Source organism: Typopeltis vanoorti, chromosome 9 (assembly GCF_054136105.1).
Source record: "Typopeltis vanoorti isolate ZY-2024b chromosome 9, IOZ_Tvanoo_1.0, whole genome shotgun sequence".
Taxonomy (NCBI): Eukaryota; Metazoa; Arthropoda; class Arachnida; order Uropygi; family Thelyphonidae; genus Typopeltis; species Typopeltis vanoorti.
Window position 1 is genome coordinate 141,834,784 of NC_143557.1, and position 12,627 is coordinate 141,847,410.

A 12,627-nucleotide genomic window follows, 5' to 3' on the forward strand; every position below is an offset into this window, starting at 1 on the left:
TGGAGAAAGAAAAAAACTTGAATCTAAGAGCGAAAAGAGTAATGAAGGCGATAGAAGATGCAGTTGACACAGTACCAGAAGAAGAGCAGATCAAGAAGAAATAGATTAGACAAGAAACACTGAAGTCAGTACAGGAGAAAAGAATGTTGAAGATAAGAAGGGATACATCAGAACAAATAGAGGAGAAATATAGAAGAAAGTGTAATGAGGTGAAAAAAGCAGTCAGAATGGATAAGATAAAATGGTTAGAAGCCCAATGCAACAATATAGAACAGTACTATGGAGGGCATAAAACAAGGGAGATATACAAAATGATCAGAACCATTAATAGAAAGTGGCAACCAAAACAGACCACAATTGAAGATGAAAAAGGCAAAGTATTGATGAATAAAGAAAAAGTTGTACAGTGGTGGACAAGCTACTGTAGTGAGTTATATGAAGAAAAACTAGATTTAGATTGCGTTGGGAAACTGACTGAAGAATTGAAGCAGATATCACCACCAGGTAATGAGCATGATATGGACATTTTAAGAGGAGAGGTTGAAAAAGCAATAGGATGACTAAAACACAACAAGAGTCCTGGTGATGATAACATCACTGGAGAAATGATTAAATATGGTAGTGAAAGTATGGTTACAGAAATGAACCAAGAGAGGAGTGGGTGAAATCAATATTAGTGACATTATGCAAGAAAGGAAATAAGCTAGAATGTAAAAATTAGAGAACAATTGCTTTGACGAGTCACCTTGGTAACGATGATGATATTGACAGAAAGATTGAGGACACAATTGGAAGCATACCTTGCAGACGAGCAAGTAGGATTTAGGAAAGATAGAGGCACAATTCAACAGATTTTGACAGTGCGGTTAATAGCAGAGAAAGTTAGGAGAAAAAAACAAAAAACATATATACCTGCTTTGTTGATTTTCAGAAGGCATTTGACAGTATTGACCAGAAAGTGACATTAGCAGTACTAGAATGCTATGGAATTGATAGAAAACTAATAGCTATATTAAGAGATGTTCACAAGAATGCAGTTGCAGCAGTTAGAATAGGTGATGATTTGGGAAAATGTTTTAGAACAAGCAGAGGTACTAAACAGGGGAACCCATTATCACCAAGCATTTTCATTGTACATTTAGAAAGAGCAATGGACAAATTGAAGGAAGATGCAAAAGAAATATCTGTACACGGAATGAGAATTAACAATCTGAGATTTGCAGATGACATTGTTATTATCGAAGAAGACGAAAGAGAACTACAAAAAATATTGAAACTGTTAAATGAGGAAGGGAAGAGATTTGGACTTGTTATGAACTTGGAAAAAACAAAGACAATGGTATTTGGTGAGAAGAACATGAAACAAAAGATACAAGTGGATGGAACTGATATAGAAAATGTAGAACAATTTGCATATTTGAGAAGTAAAATGACATATGATTTGGACTGTAAAAGAGAAATAAAGATCAGGAATGCAAAGGGAAAAACAAATCTGAAGGCCATGGATAACATCTGGATCAGCCTGCAAACAAAACTAAAAGTACTGGAAACATGCATCTTTAGCGGTGTACTATATGGATCTGAAACCTGGGTAATTAATAAGGAATCAAGAAAGAGAATTTTGGCATTTGAAAGAACTTGTTACAGGAAGATTCTAAGAATAGGATGGGTACAGAAAATCACAAATGAAGAGCTCTATCGGAAGATACAACCAAAAGAGAATCTAATGCAGAAGATTATAAAATGGAAGTTGCAATTATTTGGACACATCTGTAGAATGAGTGAGGACCGGAAGATAAAGACATTTATGTTTGGTATTTTGGATGGCTTAAACAGAAGAGGTAGACCATAGAGAGAACGGATAGACAATATAAAGGACTGGTATGGAATGGATGTACAGAAACTGCAACACTATGCACTGGACAAAGAAAGGTGGAAGAAGATAGTGAAGGAGGCATCGGACACCAACGGGCAGTGAGCCCATGGTTCGTGGTGATGATGATGATGGACATAAAGAACATTGAATAATATAACTGTATTCCTGAAATGGAAAATCTGTGAAACAAAGAAAATATTTCTACTATTGGGCATATTTTTAGAGAATATATATGCTTTTAAATATGGAAATAGAAAATAGAATAAGCAAAGCCGACATGATAAGTAGCAAGCTGAATAAATTTGCTGTATACAATTCAGTGTTCAAATCAATTTTAACTTATGAATCTGAGAAATGGGTTAGAAATAAATCAGTTGATCAAAGACTGAAGACAATAGATAGAAAGTTCCAAGAAAAGTTGGGGGAGTGAACATACAGCAGCAATGGTAAAATCATATTAGAAATTAAGGAAAGAACTTGACAACGTTGGCATTCAAGAATATGTGTGAGCAGAGTTAATCGTATGTGGCTAGTTACTTCAACAGAATTGAGAAAGGCTACCAAAACAGTTTTTTGATGGTCATATAGAAGAAAAACTGACCCAGAAGACCATGATCTAGGTAAATTAATGCATTTAGAATGCCTCAGAAGACTGTAGTATAAGATCCAACAACACTGGAGTCTAGTTTATTTGGAGGGATATTTATAGGAAGTTAGTCATAATATACACTTTTTATGTAAAATAATCATAGTATACTGTACATCTCTTAAGGGTACATATCAGGAATTCGATAAGGATGATGGAGAACATATGAAACCAAACAGTGGATCTCATCATAACCTCTAAGTCACCAGATTTTATAAACTCAAATTATTTTTTTGTGAGGAGGGAGGTACATAAAGTACCATTCATAGTGAAGAATTTATGAGGCCACAACACACGTGTTAAAATAATTAGGACTGTCGATCCCTTCAACTATCGGTCATAGCGGTGTGTTTGTTTTGTGCATTTTCGACAGGCCATAAATTCTGGGAGTACAGACATAATGCATTATTAGTTTTTTGGTTGTTTCGACAGCCCTTATTATCACTTAGCTAAGAAATTAGCGGCCACACTCAAGAAGTTGGTAGGTTTTATATAGGAGGGGGGTACCCCCCCTCCTATATAAAAAATATACAACACTTTATTTATAAACAAAATTAGAAACATCACACTCAACAATGAAGATTTATTAGTCAGCTTTGACATAACTGCCCTTTTCACTAATGTCCCGATCAAATATACTATTCTTCTCTTACAGAACATATTTCCTGACATCACAGCCCTCTTTGCCCACGTACTCCATTCCAGGTATTTCGTGTGGTAAAATAATTTTTACCTACAAAAAGAAGGTATGCCCATGGGCTCACCACTTTCTTCCCCAATAGCTAACTTTTACATGGAAGACTTTGAGCAACAAGCTCTAGATTTGGCCAGCCTAGAGTCCAAAGTCTGGCTCAGATATGTTGATGATATTTTCACCATTTAGCCCCAAAGCCGCAAAACATTAAATACATTCCTAAGCCACCTGAACAAACAACACAAATGTATCCAATTCACCATCAAAATCAAAAACAACTCTCTTCCTTTTCTAGACACACTTGTCACACGTCTTCTCTCAGGCTGTCTCTCCTTCACAGTCTACTGCAAGCCTACACACACACATGCACAGGCAAATACATACATAAAAATTCATACCACCATCCAACACAAAACTAGGTATCATAAGCACCCTCAAACACAGAGCCCTAACAATTTGCTCTAATGAACAAGCTCTGAACCAAGAATTCAAAATCATTAACCAAACATTTGTAAAAAATGGCTACAATAAAAAAACAGTTCATAAGATCTGCCATAAAAATGCCACTAAAAACAAAAAAAAATTATGCCATAGCCATACCCTATATTAGAGGCATTTTGGAAAAAAATAGACAGAAAACTACTTAAATACAACATTAAGACAATCTTCAAATCCCTGACAAAATTAAGAAATTTACTTAGCTCTTCCTAAGATCCTCTTCCATACCTGGCTCACCCTGGGGGTTTACAAAATCCAATGTACCTGTAACCTATCTTACATAGGGGAAACAGGATGCACTATCTTAATCGGAAAAGATGAATACAAACAACACATTAAATACCTCCACTATAGTAAAACAGGCCTATCAGACTACACACTCCAAACATGCTACAGTATTGACAGAAAGGCACCAAGTCCCTATACTGCACGAAAGCCTGGTTTGAGAGAAAATTCAAAGAAGCTTGTGCAATACTAAAACATTATCCAAACCTGAACAAAAATGATCGATTAATCATTCCAAGAATGTGGAGGACCCATCTGCAACCCTTACAGCAACCAGAACAAGTCCAGAAAAAAATCTCAATACGAGAGGACTTTAGAAATGTTTAATGTAGTTCCATATTTAATTTATTTGTATTTTAATTATTTATTTTTTTATTTTAATTTTTTATTTTTTTTCCCACAAGATGTCAGGCTAGGTTAAAAAGATTAACAAGCATTTAGATTCATTTCAGTTTTGTATAGTGCAGTGTCATGTAGCTTGTATCTTATAAATATGTATTTTTCCTGATGATGACCTCAATACAGAGGTCAAAACGTTGAATGTTACTTTCCTAATGTTAAGTAAAGTAATTATTCTAACACGTGTCTCCATAAATTCTTCACTATGAATGCTGAGCACCGTATAACCTTAAAAGAAAGAACATAAAGTACCATGTACCAAGTAGCTGAGTTGCATCTGCAAATAAATGGGAATGCAACTTAGCATTAGTTTGAAATACAGTCATCCCTCGACTTACGTCCTTTCGAAGACACGTCCGTGATCTGATAAGGTAATAAATAACATTTTTGTCTATACTTTTGAACAAGATGCAAGCGAGCGTAAGGTAAAGCATGCATAGTGGCAACAGCGCTTTCAGCAGCAATCTCCCTCGGCAGTAGGCACGTGTCTTCAACAGTTTCTCTGTTGATTTTGTGTTTGAGAAAGAGGTTATTTGTGTTAAAGATACCAAGCTATTTTAAACCATTTCCCAAGTAAGCAAATAGACAAGAAAGTCAAGTTTGTGCCTGCAAGCAGTGCAAGTCTGAGTGACCCGCATGTAGTGCAAGTCTCAGGCAACTCGTGGTAAAGGTGGAATAAGCTCTGATCACTATTCTTAATATTTACCCTTAATGCACCGCACATCTCCTTGAGGAGATGTATGATGCTATGTATTAAAGGCAAGGGGCCACTACCCTCTTTAACGTATATTATACCCAAAGTAAAAAACTTTCTACAGGTTATTTGTGTATTTATCGTTAAATATTTTGCGATGTTTTGTGCAACATGGCCCCTACATGCACAATTGAAAAACCTAGTGAAGAATCACAGAAAAAGAGGTGAGCAATTGATCTTGAAATGAAGTTGCAAGTTATAAAGCAACATGAAGCTGGTAAGCCCGTGAATGTGATCACACATGACTTCGGATGGTCTCATTCTACAGTGATGACCATTTTGAAAAATAAGGATAAAATCGTAGAGGCTGTGAAAGGATCTGCTCCCATTAAATCGACGATAGTGATGAAGCAACGACAAGGTCCTATCGGCGATATGGAAAAGCTACTTGCATCATGGATAGAGGACCTGAACCAAAAGTGCATACCCCTTAGCACTGTGGCCATAACTGCTAAGACACTAAGTCTCTTCAGCATGAAGGAGATATAAAACCCAATTATGACTACAACTTCAGCACTTCTTCCAGTTGGTTCAAGCAGCGTTTTGCACTGCATAATGTGAAAATGTATGGGAATCTGCAAGTGCTGAGAAGGCTGCCAAGGAGTTTGTGGAAAAATTGGATAAAATTATTACAGAGGAAAATTATTTGCCACTGCAAATATTTAATATGGATGAGACGTCCTTGTTTTGGAAAAAAAATGCCTGAGTGAACATTCCTCTACAAAAAAACTAAAATCTATACCTAGTTTCAAAGCTCTTCATGCCCGTGTTACGATTCTGTTACGGGTAATGTGGCTGGATATAAACTGAAACCATTTGTGATATAGCACAGTGAGAATCCACGAGCCTTCAAAAAGCATTAGGAAGCATACTCTTCCAGTTCATTAGCAGAAATATAAGAAGTCGTGGATGAATCAAAAATTGTTTGCAGATGCCTTAATCAACTGTCATCCCTCAACTTACGTCCGTTCGAGTTACGTGAGTGAAATAAAAAACTATTGTGTGAAAGAAAATGTAGAATTTAAAATTTTATTAATTCTATATAATGCTCCAGATCTTATAGCGGTGATCTTCACCAAGCTCAAGGTCATGTTTCTCCCACCAAACACTACTTCATTGATCCAACCAATGGATCAGGGAGTTCTTGCAGTGTTTAAGGATTATTATCAAAGGAGAACTTTTTCACAAACCATTTCTGCTACTGAAAGAAATTACCAGACTCATGCAATTCTGGAAAACATTCAATATTTATCATGCTATTAAAAATATTGCTGTGGCTTGGGATGAAGTGATCTCTCAATGACATATGGAAAAAGATATTAAAAAGGTTTGTGCATGATTTTGGGAGTTTGTAACAGTGGGCCTAGCAAACAATCTGAATCTCGAAGTTGATGACAACATAATTCAACTCAAAAAGTTCTCCTGAAGAGTTGACTAACGAAGAATTGGTCAAACTGGAGGAACAAGTGTCAGAAGAGGAAAAACGAGAAAAGGAAGAGGGGAAAAGAGAAACAGGAGAGATAATTAAACAGTTTGGATCTTGCAGAAATGTTCTTTGCAGTTAGCGATGTTCCCAAAATGGCTGAAGACATGGACCCCAATGTCGAACGCTACTTAATAATAGAAAGGAAAATACATCATGCGTTGAGCATTTTCATCAAAAAAACAAAGTTTACACCAGAAGAGCCACAGCCTGATCGTTCACACAGGGAAGGTATGTAGATGTGATTGTGGAGGAAGATTTGGGTGATTATTCTCCTGTTTTATAGTGGCGGTAACACACAGTACAGTTTATAATAAGGTTTAAAAATTAAAAAACGACAGTATACTTATTATGGTTAAGTCCCTAACCCCTATAACTCTGTTGATTTAACGTATCAACTTACGTCCGATTCGACTTATGTCCTGCCGGATGGAACGGAACCCAGACATAAGTCGAGGGATGACTGTATATTATTCTGTGAACCATAAGAATTCTGTTGACATGTATTAATTATATTATTTAAACTTTTAATGACAGCAATGTAGCAATTTTTTTTCTTCCTAAAGACTTTTGCTGTATGTTGTCATTCGTTTAACACAGTTCATGTGAGTAGACTTTGTCTGATGAAGACAGTCTAGAGAAGGCAAAAAAGTAATAACATGTTAATAAAAATATAGTGAAAAAAAATACCTGGTTTTCCAATATGTGGCCAGTTGCGTCCCGAAACAAGAACTGTTGACCTATTGTGTCCCCTACCCCGGCCTCTTCTTTTCCTAAAACAATAACATATTATCCTAAATATCATAAAAAAAATATGCATATAAAAATATGAAGTTAAAAGTAATACATAAATACACCATACCACACCAGATAAATTACAATTAGTCACTGAGGCTCAACAACTTTATTAATATACTTTATTTGCCCTGATGAACTCAAGGATTTTATGCAATAACTATGTAAAACTTAGAATTTTTTTATTATTACTTGGAATAACATATATAGTATCTTCATTGGAAAACCAAAATTACTATTCCTTCTTAGAACCCTGCATGACAATTAAGGAAGTTGGCTTAGTTAAATTTGGTTGCTAGATAATATACTATATCACACTTAATGTGAGGCGACATTCTTGTATTATTTTATAAAACAATGAAGTGTCGTCTTCCTAGGACATCCACATTTTACTAGTGTAAAATGTGGATGTCCTAGGAAGACGACACTTCTTAGGACATCCATATTCCACTACATTATGGATACAGTTACTTCCAGGACCAGTGTTTACCTCTGTTGAGATAATCAATGAGGAAGACTGTGTCAGAACTAGGATTTACTCAACAGCAGAATCTCCATTTTTCACATAAAAGTAGCAAAATGGTGTACAACAATATTTTTATTATACTCTCAATTCGAGAAAATTATAGTAAGTTTTTCCACTGGATTAAACAGTAAATTGCATTTGAGAAGAAATTCTAAGCTTCCTTCCACAAGTTTATATTTTAACTACAAATATACTTAATATATATAGTGAAAACAAGAATCTAATTTCTTGTCAAGCATAATATACTATAAAAAAGCAACATGAAAAATTTACTACAACTGTCTTAAATTCAGAAAGCAGTAAAAAATATGATTATATACACTTTGAGAAATAAGATTGCCACCATCAATACCTGTGTATTGATGTTGGCAGTCTTACCTCAGTACCTGTGCAAAATTGCTTTTATAATAACAAAGTAACAACAACAGTGGGGTGCAATTCTAGCTTGCCTCCTCGTGGTGCATCCTGGGTCATGCTAAAGAGCTAGAGCGACTGGCGGCCAGACCATTGTGCAATCTCCTGACCATACCTACACATGGAAACTCAGTACTTTCACAACGGTTCTTCTTCGAACCAGCTGATAAGGAATATTGGACATAATATCCGTATCTTCCAGTTAAATATTGAGGGTATTAGTGCATCAAAATGTCAATGTCTTTCTAAACTTCTACGAGAAAAAAACGTCGATCTACTTCTCATTCAAGAATCACATATCGAAACTGAAGATCAAGTTAAATCTAGAGCAATAATCCCTAGCTACGACATTCTTGGGATTACTTACAGTCGTAGCTACGGCAACATAACATATCTCCAAAATGGTATTGAGAATTCTGTGCTGATATCTTCTTCGACTAATGACAAAATCCATAAGATCACTGTTAAAATAGCGGACATTATGATTGTGAATGTATATAAACCACCTGCAACTGTTTGGCCAAATGATATTCTACAGACATACTCCCACCCAATGGTGTACTCTGGGGACTTCAACAGTCATCATACTTCTTGGAAATACGATCGGAATGATCAAAACGAGGAAATATTAGCTGAATGGGCAGATCAATACCGTCTTCACTTGGTTTTTGATGCCAAGGAAAAAGGCACCTTTAAATCAAGAGCCTGGAATAAGAAATATAACCCAGAATTGACATTCGCCTCCAATGATAGTGAAAATCAGCCTCTACAGACTTTCAGACATATTCTTGAGGTTTTTCCCAAATAGCCAGCACCGTCCCATCTTTATGGAATTAGGAGCCCAAATTCCAGTGATAACATCATTTCCTAGACCACGATGGAATTTCCAAAAAGCCAACTGGGAAAATTTCACTGCAGATCTAGACGCACGCCTTAGAAGAATTCCCCCAACTTACAAAAACTATACACGGTTCACTGGAGTAGTTAACAGCGGTGGCAAAAATACACATATCTCTAGGTTACCGAAAAGAATACGTGCCTGGATGGACCAGTGAAAGCGAATACTTGTATCGGGAATTCCTTGAAAGTAAGGATCCTGAGATAGGAGAAGAACTGCTCCATAATCTCAACGCTGATCGTAGGGAAAAGTGGAGTAAAATAACTGAAAGCATAGATTTCAAACACTCTAGTAGAAAAGCCTGGTCGCTACTTAAAAAGCTTAGTTCAAGCCCCTCTGTACCAAAGAAATCTCCTCTTGTCAATCCGAATCAGATAGCTCATACTGTTTTGCTTTCTAGAGCTTCGATAGATAAGGAACATACTAAAGAGGTAAAATGCACACTAAAGGCTATGAAGTCTGTAACTCAAAAGAATCAACAATTCTCTTTGCCTTTTTCCCGTGAGGAAATATCCTCGGTGCTAAATATCAAAATGGGGAAGGCTCCTGGATTTGACAATGTTCATAATGAATTCCTGATGCACTGTGGACTTTATGCAAGATCGTGGCTGGCTAAGTTCTTTAACGATATACTTGAAAGTGGCTGCGTTCCTAAAGAATTTAAAAGGACAAAAATCATTGCTGTGTTAAAACCAGGTAAGTCAGCAGACAGAACTAAAAGCTATCGCCCTATAGCCCTTTTAAGTGCAACCTACAAATTGTTGGAGAGACTAATATTGAACAGGATCGGTGATAAAATTTTGGAACGTGTTCCAACAGAACAAGCAGGGTTCAGAAGAGATCGCAGCTGCCGGATCAAGTTCTCAGCTTAACAACCTACACTGAAGCAGGATTTCAAAGATGCCTGAAGACTACTGCAGTCTTTATTGACTTAACAGCGGCTTACAATACTTTGGAGAGAGGGACTCATATATAAATTTCTTAAGGTCATCCCATGTAAAATATTGGGTCATCTCCTAAACAACTTACTGTGTGATCGATATTTCAGAGTAATCACCAGAAAGCATCAGTAAACAGAGAGTACTTAAGAATGGATTACCTCAGGGCTCAGTGCTCGCACCACTGCTTTTTAGCCTTTACATCGCAGATATTCCTGAAACAGCCAGCAGGAAGCTTGCTTGTGCAGATGATCTAGCTTTGACAATCAGCGACAAATCTATCAAAAGAACTGAAGAAATATTGACAAATGATCTGTTGGCTTTATGGCAGTTCTATAAAAAATGGAGATTAACATCAAATTCTGGTAAAACTGAATGTTCTTGCTTTCACCTGAACAATAATAGTCTTGTAAATCAAAAACCAGAGATATATGCTGATGGAACATTAATTTCGTTTAATCCGACACCTAAATATCTGGGAATAACTCTGACATATAAACAGCATATGATTAATATCTCTGCTAAAGTTCGCACCAGGAATAACATAGTTCAGAAGCTTTGTGGTACTATATGGGGCTCAAGTGCTACAACTCTATGGTGCACTGTAATGGGTCTAGTTTACAGTGCAGCAGAGTATGGTGCTCCTGTCTGGTTCAATAGTTACCATGTCAGTAAACTAGATACTCAACTTAACTCTACTCTGCGTTTAATAACAGGTTGCATTAGGAGTACACCCTTACAATGGCTCTCCACTTTGAGCCATATTGCTCCTCCGGAACTGCGACAACAGGAAGCCTTGCTTCATGAATATAAAAGAATTTTAAATAACCAAAATCTCCTAAAACATGAATTTATTCCAGATGCTTTATCCAATAGACTAAAATCCAGAAGACATGCCATAAAAACCACCCATAATCAACTGAGTAGGTGGGATGTACTGTGGTCCCAAGCAGTATCACCTGAAGTTTGCAATCACATAAACATCTTCCAAAAACGATCTGGATTTGACCTGCCCGGGAATATATGGATGACGGCTAACAGGATTCGTACAGGCCATGGTGTATGTGGAGACTTACTTTCAAAGTGGGGTAAGATACCAAATCCCCACTGTCCCTGTGGAGTCGAGACCCAAACCATTTACCATATAGTACAGAAATGCAAGCTGACAGCATATCCAGGGGACTTTAAGGACATCTTTGACCTATCCCCAAGAGGTGATCAACTGGATCAAAAACCTAAATGTTAAAATATGACTAATCTTCTGTCTGATGCTTGTTATAAATTTCATATTTGTATTTGCCTGAATGTAGACTTCTTTTTTTTTAAATCATATATATATATATATGTATCTTATCTATACTCATGTGTATTATCTTATTGTCTTTTAACCATGTGTACAAGCCATATGATAAATAAATAAATAACAACAGTTGAAGCTAGTCCAACTGGGGGACAGTATATATACACATCCTAAGAAACATGCTTTTCATTAAGAAATATCTAAGGTAAAGGCAACTTACAGTTAAAGTCAACTGCTGTCGTCATGTGCAAACCAGGTCACAAAGTTGCTTCATGTGAAAACTTTTTTGTTAATGCTGCTGACACACACACACATACATACTTTTTTTTTTGGTGTGTGTGTGTGTGGGGGGGGGAATCCTACACACTAGAAATTATTCAACCTAGCACATTAATATGAAAGGGCAGAAAGAATAAATCTCCCTCAGCCTATATCTTTCACTACTAGTTAAAGGCCTCTCTCAATGTGGTAAGTTTGGGTCTACTTCTCCAAAGGTGACCCACTCCATCATGGGAGAGTGTTTATATAGTTATATAAATGAATGTACGAAGGTGAAAGATAATCACAAACATCCATACCCTTGGCAGGATTTGAACCCTCAGCCTCTTGGCTGGAGAGTGGATATATGCTAACCACTCTGTCAACCAGGCCAGCTTAAACAAATAAGAAGGCATACCTCTCTAATTCCACTAGCATGTTTTCACCTTCTCCTACTTCTGCTTTTTTTTTTTTTTCGGATACCTCTTCTGCTACATTTCCTATCATTAGACCTTAGAATTTTTTCAATCTTCATCTACATTACCTGTCATTAACACATGTGCCATGGATCTGATCCGAGACTCAAATTTTACTTTACATTGGTCAGTTTCAAGATCTATAGCTTCAGCTTTCTATCTTTTTTTTTTGGTCACATTTATTTATAAATCGTTTATAAATAACTAAATAAATGACATCTGCTCACTTCCTTGATATTTCTCAGAAATCACATAAAAGTTTTTTTTTCTTCCATATGAACATCTGATGAATGTTTTTATTTATACCTGATTTTACAATAAATGATCTTAATTATTATTATTATTATTCAGGCCTCCAAGGAGTCAAAAGACTCATCGAGGGAGGTC

The 12,627-nt window shown here is 36.3% G+C and overlaps 1 protein-coding gene across 2 annotated transcripts in view; it reads right to left on the reverse strand.

Annotated features, from left to right (window-relative positions):
* The window catches only part of Nulp1 (Nuclear localized protein 1), a 362,638-nt gene that overhangs the window by 260,363 nt on the left and 89,648 nt on the right, over nucleotides 1–12,627 (reverse strand). For both annotated transcript variants that reach the window (XM_090397712.1, XM_090397711.1), the window contains exon 4: nucleotides 7,326–7,408. In XM_090397712.1, the coding sequence (XP_090253838.1) occupies nucleotides 7,326–7,408 (83 nt within the window). The remainder of the gene's footprint in view (nucleotides 1–7,325; nucleotides 7,409–12,627) is intronic.